The sequence below is a fragment of the Lissotriton helveticus genome, chromosome 9, assembly GCF_964261635.1.
Source record: "Lissotriton helveticus chromosome 9, aLisHel1.1, whole genome shotgun sequence".
Lineage (NCBI taxonomy): Eukaryota > Metazoa > Chordata > Amphibia > Caudata > Salamandridae > Lissotriton > Lissotriton helveticus.
This window is the reverse complement of record NC_136070.1, coordinates 1249359503-1249375137: the sequence shown is the minus strand read 5'-3', so window position 1 is coordinate 1249375137 and position 15635 is coordinate 1249359503. Positions and strand designations below refer to the sequence as shown.

Here is a 15635-nt window from a genome sequence, read left to right as displayed (position 1 = left end):
TTAAGTCTGTCTTAAGACAAAATCCTAACTTCTGTGAATACCAAAAGTAGTAAGTTTAGGATTTTGTCTTAAGTTAGTTCTGTGAATCGGGCCCTGAATGTTGATCTGAGGTAAGGCCCTTCCTCCCAGTCACGTCATTCTATCCTACATCCCATCTTCCCGCACCCCCTTCTTCGTTCTTTGCATAATCCGTCAAATTTGCATAATCTGCCAAACTCTCAGGTGTCTTTAACGATAGCAATATAAGTGGTAACTTCTTAATTGTGCCTTTTAGGCCAAATAGCTCTACACATCCTCTCCTACAGCAATTCCGACTTTCATGCAACACTAATAGAGACGTGTATAAATTCTAAGCTGGACTACACTAATGTCCTGTAGTGTAGCCTCAATGAGCACCTCAGGAATTCAAGAGAGCAGCCTCATTGAAGGTCTTGAAACAAAACAATCGGTCGTGCCACCACTGAGTTTTCAAATGTGCAGGAAACTATTCTCCATGTTCTCCCTCTGGTCTCTTTGATCTGGAAATACCCATCAGCTCCCCATCACAACATCAGGGCCAGGTCTAACACTGTCGCTAAGTAACACAATGTTGTTTGACAAATCTGGGAGTGAGCTTGTTACCAAGAGGCACATTGGGATAACGGGCGGATCGCCACCGCCCCGTATGGCGGTGGCGATCCGCCCGCCAAAAACCTCCACCATCCACCGGTTTTCCACCAGTAGGAAATCCGCCCGATTGCCTACCGGGCGGAAAAGGAGTTTATATGGTGACGGTGTCTGTTAGACACCGCCAGCCATATTATCATGAGGACGGAAGCATGCCTTAATGCCGCCACGGAAAGGCATGCAGTAATTGCTTGTGGGGGCCCGTTGCGGGCCCTCAGGGACTCTTGGGGGTGGGGGATGCACACCTGCCGTTCCATGCACAACATGGCAGGCACCGTGCGGTGCCTGCCATGTTGTGCAACGAAGTGCATGACATGACTTCCAGGCATTACAATGTTAGGAATGCAGGATGCGCCCGCCACTGTGGCAGGCGCATCCTAATGGCACCCACAGGACCCCCGCCCTTATGACGGGCGGTCCCTTTTTACAACGGGATGGTGGGCGGACAAAGTCCTCCCGCCATCCTCATGTGCCCCTAAGTGTCTGAATCATGATCACTTTATTGATCGCTCAATGAAAAGTGGACTAGTTTCTCATTTGAGTGTTTAGAACCAAATGTCACAGATTTCAGTTGAGAATAATGCTTGCTTCAGTAAAAAGACCTAAAGTGCTATAAATGTTTAGGCAAATGTGCATCCATCAATTTAAGGTGTTGGATAAAATAAGGCAGAAACTGAGACTTATAAGGCAACAGACAGTGTTTCAGTTGGATATTCATATATTGGAACATGACAACCTGCTGAATATTTGAACCCTAGCTGAGGAATCAATGTAAAACCTTTGTTGCTGACCACATTTGTATCTTCCTTGTAGAGTGGGGTCGACATCGACAGAATCATCGAGAAGAAGAAGACCATTGAACAGAAGCAGAAAGAAAGTCTGAGAGTAATAAAGAAGGCCAGGAAAGAAGGAGCAGTCAGGACAGGAAGGACCATGGTGGGGAAGGTACATCATTTTACTATGAATATAGCAGAGATACGAAACCTGAAAATTCATGAACATCGAGAGAACTTGACTCGCTTCTCAACCACTGGCGGTCGGTGCATCCAAGAAATGTGCAGGCAGGAGCTCTTGGTAAACGTGCCTGACACAACAGAACATTGTGAAAAGGGAGAGAGCAGAAGAAGTGGTGGAGTGGTCTGGAGGGAAGTAGTTATAGGAGCTGGCAAGCTGGTTAATGCTGACGATTTGGTAGGGTTGCGGGTCAGACAGTCACTTGTTATTGAGCTCCACCTCTACAGTAGAAGGAGAATTTAGCGAGGACCACAGTATTGTTCTATTGGGAAATTTGACCGCGCAGTAATATAGCACTGACATAAATGCTAGACTGGAATCAGTGTATGTGGAAATTGTGATATATCCTGACAGGTCAGTGCCTCTGAAGGGACGTGGGCCTGAGGGGGCACAGGCCTGTCTTGAAATCTTCTGACCGCCCAACATTCCAGTCTGTCTTGATTGGATCATGGGCATCATTTGTAAGTAGTCTGGGCAAGCAGGTGCCACTGCTGGCCTGCACTTTTTTGCCTATGGCACTGGCCCTGCCCATGTGTTAGCAGTCAAGTGGATGTAAACAGGGGTCTTTTTCATAGGGTTGATTCTTTACACTTCTCAAAGTCTTAAAGCAACAAACAGGAAGCTTTTGAGGGACAAGGGGAAAGGCAAGGGTTCACACCTTTGGATGTCTGCAGGTGTCTGAGATTGTCACTTTTGCTGACTGTGTCCTTTGATACCCTTGAACAGGATAAGTTTAGCATATTCTTAATCCATGATCTGTCAAAAAATGGAACCCCAACCAAAAAAGCCTTAGGGCTATATTATCAAGGCCTTGTGAATTCCCATAGAAGCCCAGGTTCTGGTGTGAACCTGGGCTTTTATGGGAATTCACAAAGGCATATTATCAAGCCCATTATCGCTGCTTTAGCGACAGTTTCCTGCTGTTAAAGCGGCGATAATTTTAACGCAGTTCGTGATAATATTCCCCTAAGTGTTTTTTTTTCACTCACAAATACCCAATGTTATGCTAAAAAGTACTAAATTTACATGTTTATCTACATGTTTTTTACAGGAGAATGGATTCATGCATGTTGACATTTCAACACAAAGCACTGCAGATTTAGAAGCCCAAACTGAGTGCCGCCAAAAGACGTATGAGAATCCAACCCTGGAATCTCTTGGTCTGACGCCACCAAATTTACATTCACTGATATTGGACATTTCCTCCGTCAGCTTCGTGGACACTGTTTCTTTAAAAATGTTTAAGAAAGTAGGTAAAACAATTATATGTCCTTTTTGTTACTTCTCTTGCACTTGAGGCGAACAAGAGGCAGGTCCTTGCTCCAAAGGTAGAAATCCTAAGCCTCATTAGAACTTTAGAGATGTTGGACTACACCACTTAAAGCAATAAAGGGATAGCTGGTCAATAATTGTTTGGTGTAAGCCTTCCACTTCAACATCCCAATGCTTATGTTTCTATTTCTTTCTGTTTACTTAGAAAATGTTACCATCAGAGGGTGGAATAATCTAATAGCATTGTAATACCTTCTTCCACAGACCAGGCCAATCATTAAAAGCTCTTTCCCCAGCTATCATTCCTTGCTTTTGGGCCAGTCCTATAGTGCAACTGAAATAACCCTCAGCAGGGAGATATAATCCTGTATTTAAGGCATAGCTTTGGCATGGCAAATTGTTTGTACCAGACACAAAGTTTAGAATTCTCACAAACTCACTGAAGCAGACTTAATGAGTAAAACTATTTAATGTTAGGTCATCTCAATATAGCGATTGTTGTACCCCTGTGGTGTGTTGGTGTTAATTTTCAATACATAGTATTACATTTTGCATGAACCTTCAGTTTGTGGTGTATCCCCACTGTGCACTGACACTGCTTTCTGTTCCCTTCAGATTTTCACAGACTTCAATGAGATCGGGGTGGAAGTGTACCTCTCTGGCGGCCAAGGTGGGTAATTCCACCACCAGATGCAAATTATGAGAAGCGTTTTGTTGGGGCATCCTGATGAGTACTGCGGGGGAGAGCCAAACCCAACACTTAAGTATTAGGCAGAAGATATGTGTTCTATCACAGTGTTTTATAGTTACATGCTCTCAAAGATAGGCAAGCATCTTAGCTAGGTCTAGGAAGAGTTGGTTTCCATTTCATGTCAATGTTGGCCTGGGTTTAGGAATTCTTCTTTTGGCACAAACCCTAGTCGAGAGAACTGTAATGTGGCACAGTAAATCAATTTCCCAACAGCCTTGAGAATAATTCCACACTTTACCAAAAAAACACCCACATTCAATACCTACAGAAATCTATTGGTTGTCGCTGTATCCTGATTTAAGAAATGGCAAGAAAATCAGGAAAGAAACACATGTTTGTGATATTACAAACAAGAAAAATTATTTACAAAAATAGCACCTCAAAAAACTCACGATGGAAAAGAAAGGACAATCCACAAAAACTCTCACCTTACCTGTTAAACCTTCCAGTGAACTTTATCATGTGCTAATAATGTTTGGTCCTAAATGGAAAACATTTTGGGAAAATATTACGGTGAGTTCCATTTGGACCCTGAGGTCTTCTCTGTTGAAATCTTGTTTTAGAATATCTGTAAAATATGTTTTGAGTAATATTAAGTTTCCCTATCAAGACTAGAAATACATTTATTTGGACCCAAATAACACAAGAAGAAAAAATGAAGTGGGCCTTACTTATTACCTGTCTACAAGAAGACCTACACCTTAAGTAAATTGAAATTCACAATCGGCCGTTTGCATGCGGGAAGGAAGTGTGCCTTGAGGGTGTTATATTATACATTTACAAAATTACTACTTGTGAGGAAAGTATAGTAGGTCCATTTACATGTGGTCTGAAAATGTGGAACCATCATCCAAATATTGTAGAGGCAAGTGAGGACGGAAGGGGTGACACAAGGATGGCAATGCTAATTACAGTGTACATTCATAATTGCGGACGTCAGCCAACAGGAGTTATGCTTCACAAAAAATACAATACATAGCACACCGCACACAACAACACGGTGGAACTGCAAAGCTCCACAACGAGAATGAACCTTTATCCAGGATGATGGTAAAAAGAGTGTTGATCGTCAATAGATTGGTGACCTATCCGACGGAGTTCAACATTTCATGTGAAATCACCATTCGATTTGGCCACTTGGCCACTGTGACATTCATTTTGAGGCACATAAGATGTAGGCACATATCTAACCCAAATTTGAGCATCTTACATAAAAAGAAGACCAAGGTGAATTATCACTCTAGTGATCATTGATGAGGGACACCTGAGCCACACTCTCAATATAGCTATGGCTATCACCCTCACACCGTCATCTAACATAACACAAGTGGAAGGTACAAAAACCACCTCAAACATTTTGAAGTGTTTTTTTTTTAAATGTCAGTGGCAAGCTCACATTACCTGCTGTCTTACACAAAAAAATAATACAAGGAATACAATATATGCGGAAACGTTTGCTAGAAAAAACAGGTGGTAGATGTGGGCAGTTTTGGAGTGCCGTTGATGATGTTATGCGTATTTGTGTAGCGCACAGCTTACCCTTAAGGGTGTTCTGTCAGTAAGGCAGAAGCTGTAAGGGCCGAGCAAGAGTTGGAGCTAGTGGAGTAGCCAGGTCTTAAGTTTCTTGGGGAATTCTAGAACTGAGGAGGCAGCTCTGATGTTCAGGGGCAGGTCTTTCCAGGCTTTGGGAGTGGAGAGGAGAGGAAACGGCACAACTACCAGATATGGTTCTGCGTATGCAGGGGGTGTGTTCCAGTAGGCATCAGACTGAGCAACGGTGCCTGGTAGGTTTATGGAAGTTTATGCGGTTGTTGAGGTATGTGAGGCCACTGTTGTGCAAGATTTGTATGTGTGCGTGAGAAGTTTGAAGAGTGCTCATTTGTGAATTGGGAGCCATTGGAGCTCCTCGAGGTGCGGGGTGATGTAAATGCAGTGTGAGAGGTTGAGGGTGAGCCTGGCACCTGAGTTTTGTATGTTCTGGAGTTTTCTGTTCAGTTGACCATTGATTCCAGCATAAAGTCTATTGCCAGAGTTCAACTTGCTGGTGTTGAAGGCGTGGGTGACGGTTCTACGAGTGTTGGTGGGCTGCCATTTGAAGATCTACTTGAGCATCTTGAGTGTGTGGAAGCAGGAGATAGAGGCTGCGTTCACTTGGCATGTCATGGTGAGTTGGTGGTTTATTAAGTGACGTAACATAAGCCCCCACAACCCCGCAGTGCAGGGGCCCTTAGCTCCAGGGGGCACCCTCAGCATCCTGGCCTGTGAGCTCCTGACCGACTCCGGAGGGGGGCATTCCTGTACTGTGCTGGGGGCTCCCTCAAGTTTCATTACACCACTGTGTCGATTACTATTCCGAGGTCCTTCGTGTGAGTTGCTAGTAGGGGTGTGGGTCCGAGCTCGGCAGGCCACCAGGTGAAGTCCCAGAACGAGGTGTCTTTGCCAGAGATTACTACTGCTGTCTTGTCTGTATTGAACTTGAGGCAGTTAGTTTGTTTCATCTATCTGGTAACTTCAGTATGCAGCTGGAGAAATTGCTCCGGGAGTTTGGCATCTTGTAGAAGAGGGAGGACATGAGCTGGATGTCACCAGAATTGGATATAATGTCGATTCGGTGGGCGCGGATTATGCTGTGAGTGGGGTCATGTAGGGATGAACAGAGTGGGATGAGTGAGGATCCATGTGGAACTCCGCAATGAGTTTGACGCAGTCTGAGGTGAACTGGGCCTATCAGGAAGGAGCAAATCCACCAAAGCGCAGGTCCTTGAATGCCTGCTTTGTGCAGTTGTTAGATAAGAATGAGGTAGGAGATGGTGTTGAAAGTTGTGGAATGGTCCAGTATAATGAGGGCCGCAATGTCACCTCTATTTTCTGGAAGAAGAAATAGCTCATCAGCTAGAGACATGAGCTTAAGTTAGGGTTTGCTTTATGGTTTCGAATGAGGCTAGAGTAAGGGTCAGAATAATTCAAATTGTTAAAGATAATACCATCTGTTCGTAGGCTCATCTTGTAGACACCTTTAATCTTTTGGATTAATTTCATGACATCAATATGTAAAATTGGTTTAATCTATAATTGTATCACCTAATTTGTCAGATGTTCCTCTGGATAGTGTAGACAAAACTGTCATTTTGCAAGATTTGTAGAATTAAAATAAAATAGAATTACTATGGGAAATCATTTAAATAGGTTTTGGTCAGATCAAACCGGTAATGGTATTTGGCCTAAGTTTTAGTCTATCACTTCTGACACAATTCTTCTCAAAAACTTTGTTGTATATACAATAGATAATTATTGACACCAAAGGGCCCATTAGGATGGCGGGCGGATTGCCCCCGCCAGGCTGGCGGTAGCCACCGCCAGGCTGGCGGGGGCAATCCGCCTGCCATCCGCACCTGAATTCCCTCCCACCATATTAGGATGGCGGGGGGACCGCGGCGGACGGAAAGACCGTCCGCCGCTTTTCCGCCCCGGTCGCCTTGCGACCGGGATGGAGAAGGTTTAATATGGTGGTGGTGTCTAATAGACACCGCCAGCAATATTATGATGGGCTTGTGTAGATGCTTCTCCGCGGAGGCGATGCCGCCACGGAAAGGCATGCGGTCTTCACTCTGGGGGCCTGCAGAGAGGTGGGGGGTGCACACGGGGGGCACCTGTGGTACCCCCCTTCATTTGCATAAACAAAGCGGCAGGCACCACGCTGTGCCTGCCGCTTTGTCTATGCAAATGCATTAATGCATTTTTAGCATTGTGGCGGGCGGTGCAGAGAGCACCGACCGCCACAATGCTATAAATGCAGGATGTGGCCGCCACTGTGGCGGGCACATCCTAATACCCCCCACGGGACCCCTGCTGTTATGGCGGGCGGTTCCAAACCCCAGTAGGATGACGGGCGGACAAAGTCCACCCGTCATCCTAATAGGCCCCCAAGTGTTCTGCATGAAATGAAAATAGTTAATAGCTTTAGGTAAAGGAAATGATTCTGAAGATACTTTAATAGATAGGTATTTCTATTCGGCTTTTCAAAGTTATGATTCAAATGTTGACTCTAAAATGAACTAAATGTTTACAAAAAGATGTCTCTATAGTTTTTATATACCACTTTATTACAATACTGGCCAGGTTTAGCAATGAAGGGGAAACTTGTACTTTAGTTCAGCCATTCATTTTCAGCAAATTATATTTCCTTTTAGCCTTACAAACAATTTATCATACATAGCATGGTGGAACAGTATATATTGCAATCACAGCCTTGATATAGCATATGCTTCCTCCTTAGGTTTAGCAGTTGAATTATGAATGATAGAGTTTGTTGCTTGCACCCAAAAATTATAATATGGGTATTATTAGTAACATGCATGAATACCAAAATTTTCCCAAGTCACCTTGATCAGGAATCATCATAACACTTACAGTTTTATTCTCACGTTGTTTGTTTACATATCATTCCCATTTCCATAGATTTTGGAATTCCATGAATGATTTTTTACTTGTAAGATTTGTAATTAATTTGCTGATTTTATTGAATATTTAATTTGTCGTTCATATTTACTATGGTTCACTTTAATTTTGAACACTTTTATTTCCTCCCTACCTATTTTCTCTTTTGTATATATATTCTTAAATGCTATTTTTATTATTAATTTCTAAATATGTAAGTTTCTATAAATGTTATTTATTGTTTAGGTTCTGGAGGAAAGTATTATAGACTTCATGTATTAAAGTTATTACCATTTATGGTTAGCTTTGCCTGGTATTACTCATTGGGACCTTGTTCTTGTTTATTATTATATCTAATAAAGGTTTTTTTTAACATAATAAAAGAGTAATGTTTATGAGTAAGGTTTCAGTGTAGGTTTAGAGTAAGGGTATTTATATGGTAGGATAAACAGTCAAATTTTGGGTTAGGGTAGGGTAAGAGACAGGCATTTTACATATATAGAGATATTAGGGGTTACCAAAATGCTTTGTGATTGCAGAGAATGTCATTGTAGTAGTTAACAATTAGAATATTTGCTGTAGATTGTTTTTATAAGGTATTGTCTACAAAGGTATTTTTATCCCATGTAATGTAATTCATGCATGTTATCTGCAGTGTAGTATGATGTATTGAGTACTTACTACTGACCTAGTCTTGTTGTCATTTTATGCCCTAACTTCAAGCCTCTTGTTACCTAAAAAACAATTAGGTTTTTAATATGTACAATAAAAAGAATTAAACATAAGCATTGAAAAGTTTAGCGGTGCTACAGAAACCTTACTAGTTCTGGGACAAAATTTCTTGGTAAAAGGCAGGATATAAAAAAACATGAATCACATTCTTTCAGTTTAAACTGTATGAGAAATGTCAGGTGTTTGTTGGACAGTAAAATGTACAAGTAAGTAGTGTCTGTCTTGCTTGCGGCTTTCAATTTTAAACAAAAGCAGACTGGTGATTCTAGCAGATTTTAAGTTGAACAGTAACAGCGAGCTTCTCTCTCTCAATGTGCAGAATCTGTAATTCAACAAATGGAGAATGGAAGCTTCTTCTGCTCCTCCATCACCAAAGCCCAACTCTTTGCCTCTGTCCATGATGCTGTTACCTACATCTCAAAAACAAAGGAATGCAGAATAAGGCAGATGTCCACAGTAAGTGCCTGGGTAAAGTTATTTTCTGTAAACCAGCATTTCCTTTTTTATATATTTAAGTATCACACATGGACAGAGAACGCGTTCTATATGGGGTACATTATTATTGATCTATTCCAGTAATGAATCCTCATCATGCAGACAGATTACCTTAGGAAGGTTACAAATGCCAAGTACATCACCAATAAACAATTTAATGATCATTTAAAGGTTCAGGTCCAACAAAAAGGGTAGAACTTTATTTTTAAGCAATTTGAGCGTGTGTATCCCTTCCCAGTAAACGTTAAATGAAAAAGTGAGACATGTTCCTTAGTAACAAGAACTATGGTATTGGGATTCTGTCACATTGTCAGCTGAGTGGTTGGTGTGATGGGCGTCTGCTCGGCCAGTTTCCAGGGGAATGGAGGCAGTTCATGGTTTATGTCAGGCAAGATAAATAATGGAATTGGGAACCATGCTCAATTTTCAGGATAATAACTATGTAAATAAGGTCAATTTAAATTTTCTATATGTAAACTTATCTTACATGGGTATCATGCAACTCTGGCATGGATCCTGTTCTTCTAGACCTATGTTGATCACCCAGTAATTAGGTGGTATAAGAATTCTGATACTTTGTGCTTCTTTAGCTCAATCTGTATTCGTCTTTTCTCCCACCCTTCTCCCCACTTTGTGTCCTGCTACTAAGAAGGGGGCAGTGGCAGTAATAATGGTCGAGCAGTCTGATCAAATATATTGAGGTTAGCATTGACAGTGGCAATATTTCCTGAGAGTTGTTATTGTTTTGTGCTAATGAAAGTGTATTTGTTTGTGTGACTACTAATAAACATAATTTATGCAAAATGTAACTGGAAAACAAGAGTGATCAGATGTTAAACCAGTATGAGGCAACATTTAATGTAAATCTTTACACACATACATAGAATGGAACTATACAAACATCTCTAATACAACTTGGATCACAATTAGAATTAGACAAATGTTTACAAAAGAAGGAGGCACATAATTGAATTAAAACTGGAGAAAGAATCAAAACTGGATAGAGCAAGCATTTAAAGTTACACAAATTAATCCTTATAATACAGTTGGACAAATATTTAATGTGAAAAGGATAAAAATGTTAAGTGAACGGAACAAACGTAAGATAATGCTGGGCAAACATTTAAAGTAGATTTTTCCTTCCCAGTATAAGAATTGGCTTGGTAGTTTGGTTTGCCCTGTTCCCATCATGCACTGGGACAGGAACAGACTAATTTGCATTAGCCAGGTTCTGAGCTGGGATGGTGCAGTGAGCTAAAAAACGGTGATGGATTAAAACCATGATCTATTGACTTGGTAAGAGTATTCTGCATCATTCAGAAACTCTGTCCATCACCACCCCCTTTTCCAAAATCGGTTTTATCCACACTATGTGTGGGAGGGTATACTCAGACGTGAGTCCCTTGCTCATTGCACCATCAGGATTCAAGCAAGCCGGGCCGAAGAAGGCTGTGATGCCAGAAACCGGTCCCCGGAAGCTTGTTTCCTTCCCAGTATAAGAATTGGCTTGGTAGTTTGGTTTGCCCTGTTCCCATCATGCACTGGGACAGGAACAGACTAATTTGCATATAGCCAGGTTCTGAGCTGGGATGGTGCAGTGAGCTAAAAAACGGTGATGGATTAAAACCATGATCTATTGACTTGGTAAGAGTATTCTGCATCATTCAGAAACTCTGTCCATCACCACCCCCTTTTCCAAAATCGGTTTTATCCACACTATGTGTGGGAGGGTATACTCAGACGTGAGTCCCTTGCTCATTGCACCATCAGGATTCAAGCAAGCCGGGCCGAAGAAGGCTGTGATGCCAGAAACCGGTCCCCGGAAGCTTGTTTCCTTCCCAGTATAAGAATTGGCTTGGTAGTTTGGTTTGCCCTGTTCCCATCATGCACTGGGACAGGAACAGACTAATTTGCATATAGCCAGGTTCTGAGCTGGGATGGTGCAGTGAGCTAAAAAACGGTGATGGATTAAAACCATGATCTATTGACTTGGTAAGAGTATTCTGCATCATTCAGAAACTCTGTCCATCACCACCCCCTTTTCCAAAATCGGTTTTATCCACACTATGTGTGGGAGGGTATACTCAGACGTGAGTCCCTTGCTCATTGCACCATCAGGATTCAAGCAAGCCGGGCCGAAGAAGGCTGTGATGCCAGAAACCGGTCCCCGGAAGCTTGTTTCCTTCCCAGTATAAGAATTGGCTTGGTAGTTTGGTTTGCCCTGTTCCCATCATGCACTGGGACAGGAACAGACTAATTTGCATATAGCCAGGTTCTGAGCCGGGATGGTGCAGTGAGCTAAAAAACGGTGATGGATTAAAACCATGATCTATTGACTTGGTAAGAGTATTCTGCATCATTCAGAAACTCTGTCCATCACCACCCCCTTTTCCAAAATCGGTTTTATCCACACTATGTGTGGGAGGGTATACTCAGACGTGAGTCCCTTGCTCATTGCACCATCAGGATTCAAGCAAGCCGGGCCGAAGAAGGCTGTGATGCCAGAAACCGGTCCCCGGAAGCTTGTTTCCTTCCCAGTATAAGAATTGGCTTGGTAGTTTGGTTTGCCCTGTTCCCATCATGCACTGGGACAGGAACAGACTAATTTGCATATAGCCAGGTTCTGAGCTGGGATGGTGCAGTGAGCTAAAAAACGGTGATGGATTAAAACCATGATCTATTGACTTGGTAAGAGTATTCTGCATCATTCAGAAACTCTGTCCATCACCACCCCCTTTTCCAAAATCAAACATTTAAAGTAAACTTGGAAAAGGTTTAACATATAGCTGGTCGAAAACTTAACATGAAATTGATAAACATTTACCGTAAGGTAGGCAAATATTTAAAATACAATTGGACAAATGTTTACAATAAAATGGGCAAACTTTTAAATGAAAATAGACAGGTTTGCTTTATTTAGTTTTATGGCTGAGATCATTTTTGGACTAAGAGGCCAAACTGTAAAACAATATATATGTGCATTGCATAAGAATTTAAGTTTAGGCCAGATAAATGTAGCATGAAACTGGCAAACATTTTAAATTAAACTGTACACAAATTTAAAGAGCGGAGCTACCTACATGTTGTGAACCTCCCTTCAAAGCATTTCTCCATTCAGCAGCCCGAGCATCAAGCACAAAAATTATCTTAGCACATCAAACCTGTCCTTTTTAAGTTTCGCCCTGGCCGTTGCAACTGCGTAGCAGTTACTCCGCCCAGGGCGAAATCTTATGTCCTACATATGGGGCTTTGGTCCCGCCTCTGTCTCCCATTGGCTAGCTCCATAAAAGGAGGCTAGCCATTGGAAGAGATTGGCTGTCAATCACGCTTTCCCCGTGAAAAGGCGATTCGGGGGCGTTTCCGTGTCTTTTTTTAAGTCACGCCCTCTCCTCTTCCCATTGGCTGGAATTTTACCTTCCAGCCAATGGGAAGGGGAGAGCGCGAAAAACACCCCCCCGAATCTGCCGGCCCGGGACACCCCCGTGACGTCATTTCCCGGGCCGCGCTGTGATTGGCTGCCGGCCCGGGACCTGACTTGTTTCGTCATTGTTAAGAAGTTGTCCTCAGGAGAGTGCTTGCTGTTGTGCTTCCCGCCCGCTCCCCCCCCGTTGTCATTAAGGGCAGATATCGGCGGAAATATTGTTTATTGCAGAGCGTCAGTGATTATATGTAAGGGCACTCACTGAACATTTTAGTGACAAGTGCTGGCCTTGCGGTGTGGCTGTATGTAGCATCCGTGCAGCTTTGTATACTTAATTAGCGAATGAGCGGAACACACCCCCGGCAGCTGAAATGGCGGCATGAGGAGTTGCTACAAAATATAATGAGCGGACTGTGATCCATCGCAGCTGTGAAACAGTGTGCACTACTGACCCCTGAGACATGCCAAAAAGCCTCACAATGATACCGCTTCGCTGCCGTGAAATCGGCAGAAATCTCGATGGGCAATCTCGCCTCAAAATGGCGCTGGAAGCGGCTCTTTGTTTAACTGGAGTGGAAAAACGATGGATTTGGGCCCAGATCTTTGGACTGGGGTGAATGTGTGACATTGATCCACATTCTGTCCATCACTGTTGTGTTTGCAATTACCGCTCTAAGTGTACTGGGGATGCTCAGACGTGAGTCCCAGGCACTCCACACCACTGGAATCAAGCTAGCCGGGCTGATGAGAGGTGTTACCTCGAAACCGGGCCGGTCCTCGGATGCTTGTTTCCGTTCTGGGAAGGACATGGCTTTTGTAGTTCGGACTGGACTGTTCCCATGGGGCACAGAGTCAGCGCTGATTTGCATATCGCCATTGTCTAACCCAGGGTGGTGTGGAGTGGAAAAACGATGGATTTGGGCCCAGATCTTTGGACTGGGGTGAATGTGTGACATTGATCCACATTCTGTCCATCACTGTTGTGTTTGCAATTACCGCTCTAAGTGTACTGGGGATGCTCAGACGTGAGTCCCAGGCACTCCACACCACTGGAATCAAGCTAGCCGGGCTGATGAGAGGTGTTACCTCGAAACCGGGCTGGTCCTCGGATGCTTGTTTCCGTTCTGGGAAGGACATGGCTTTTGTAGTTCGGACTGGACTGTTCCCATGGGGCACAGGGTCAGCGCTGATTTGCATATCGCCATTGTCTAACCCAGGGTGGTGTGGAGTGGAAAAACGATGGATTTGGGCCCAGATCTTTGGACTGGGGTGAATGTGTGACATTGATCCACATTCTGTCCATCACTGTTGTGTTTGCAATTACCGCTCTAAGTGTACTGGGGATGCTCAGACGTGAGTCCCAGGCACTCCACACCAGTGGAATCAAGCTAGCCGGGCTGATGAGAGGTGTTACCTCGAAACCGGGCCGGTCCTCGGATGCTTGTTTCCGTTCTGGGAAGGACATGGCTTTTGTAGTTCGGACTGGACTGTTCCCATGGGGCACAGGGTCAGCGCTGATTTGCATATCGCCATTGTCTAACCCAGGGTGGTGTGGAGTGGAAAAACGATGGATTTGGGCCCAGATCTTTGGACTGGGGTGAATGTGTGACATTGATCCACATTCTGTCCATCACTGTTGTGTTTGCAATTACCGCTCTAAGTGTACTGGGGATGCTCAGACGTGAGTCCCAGGCACTCCACACCACTGGAATCAAGCTAGCCGGGCTGATGAGAGGTGTTACCTCGAAACCGGGCTGGTCCTCGGATGCTTGTTTCCGTTCTGGGAAGGACATGGCTTTTGTAGTTCGGACTGGACTGTTCCCATGGGGCACAGGGTCAGCGCTGATTTGCATATCGCCATTGTCTAACCCAGGGTGGTGTGGAGTGGAAAAACGATGGATTTGGGCCCAGATCTTTGGACTGGGGTGAATGTGTGACATTGATCCACATTCTGTCCATCACTGTTGTGTTTGCAATTACCGCTCTAAGTGTACTGGGGATGCTCAGACGTGAGTCCCAGGCACTCCACACCACTGGAATCAAGCTAGCTGGGCTGATGAGAGGTGTTACCTCGAAACCGGGCCGGTCCTCGGATGCTTGTTTCCGTTCTGGGAAGGACATGGCTTTTGTAGTTCGGACTGGACTGTTCCCATGGGGCACAGGGTCAGCGCTGATTTGCTTATCGCCATTGTCTAACCCAGGGTGGTGTGGAGTGGAAAAACGATGGATTTGGGCCCAGATCTTTGGACTGGGGTGAATGTGTGACATTGATCCACATTCTGTCCATCACTGTTGTGTTTGCAATTACCGCTCTAAGTGTACTGGGGATGCTCAGACGTGAGTCCCAGGCACTCCACACCACTGGAATCAAGCTAGCCGGGCTGATGAGAGGTGTTACCTCGAAACCGGGCCGGTCCTCGGATGCTTGTTTCCGTTCTGGGAAGGACATGGCTTTTGTAGTTCGGACTGGACTGTTCCCATGGGGCACAGGGTCAGCGCTGATTTGCATATCGCCATTGTCTAACCCAGGGTGGTGTGGAGTGGAAAAACGATGGATTTGGGCCCAGATCTTTGGACTGGGGTGAATGTGTGACATTGATCCACATTCTGTCCATCACTGTTGTGTTTGCAATTACCGCTCTAAGTGTACTGGGGATGCTCAGACGTGAGTCTCAGGCACTCCACACCACTGGAATCAAGCTAGCCGGGCTGATGAGAGGTGTTACCTCGAAACCGGGCCGGTCCTCGGATGCTTGTTTCCGTTCTGGGAAGGACATGGCTTTTGTAGTTCGGACTGGACTGTTCCCATGGGGCACAGGGTCAGCGCTGATTTGCATATTGCCATTG

The 15635-nt window shown here is 44.1% G+C and overlaps 1 protein-coding gene across 1 annotated transcript in view; it reads left to right on the top strand.

The window, feature by feature from the left end:
• LOC144783410 (solute carrier family 26 member 6-like) overlaps window positions 1–15635 on the top strand; it is a 156105-nt gene that overhangs the window by 134367 nt on the left and 6103 nt on the right. The window contains exons 15-18 of the mRNA XM_078662400.1: window positions 1480–1611; window positions 2732–2929; window positions 3568–3622; window positions 9192–9328. Of these exons, the coding sequence (XP_078518526.1) occupies window positions 1480–1611; window positions 2732–2929; window positions 3568–3622; window positions 9192–9328 (522 nt within the window). The remainder of the gene's footprint in view (window positions 1–1479; window positions 1612–2731; window positions 2930–3567; window positions 3623–9191; window positions 9329–15635) is intronic.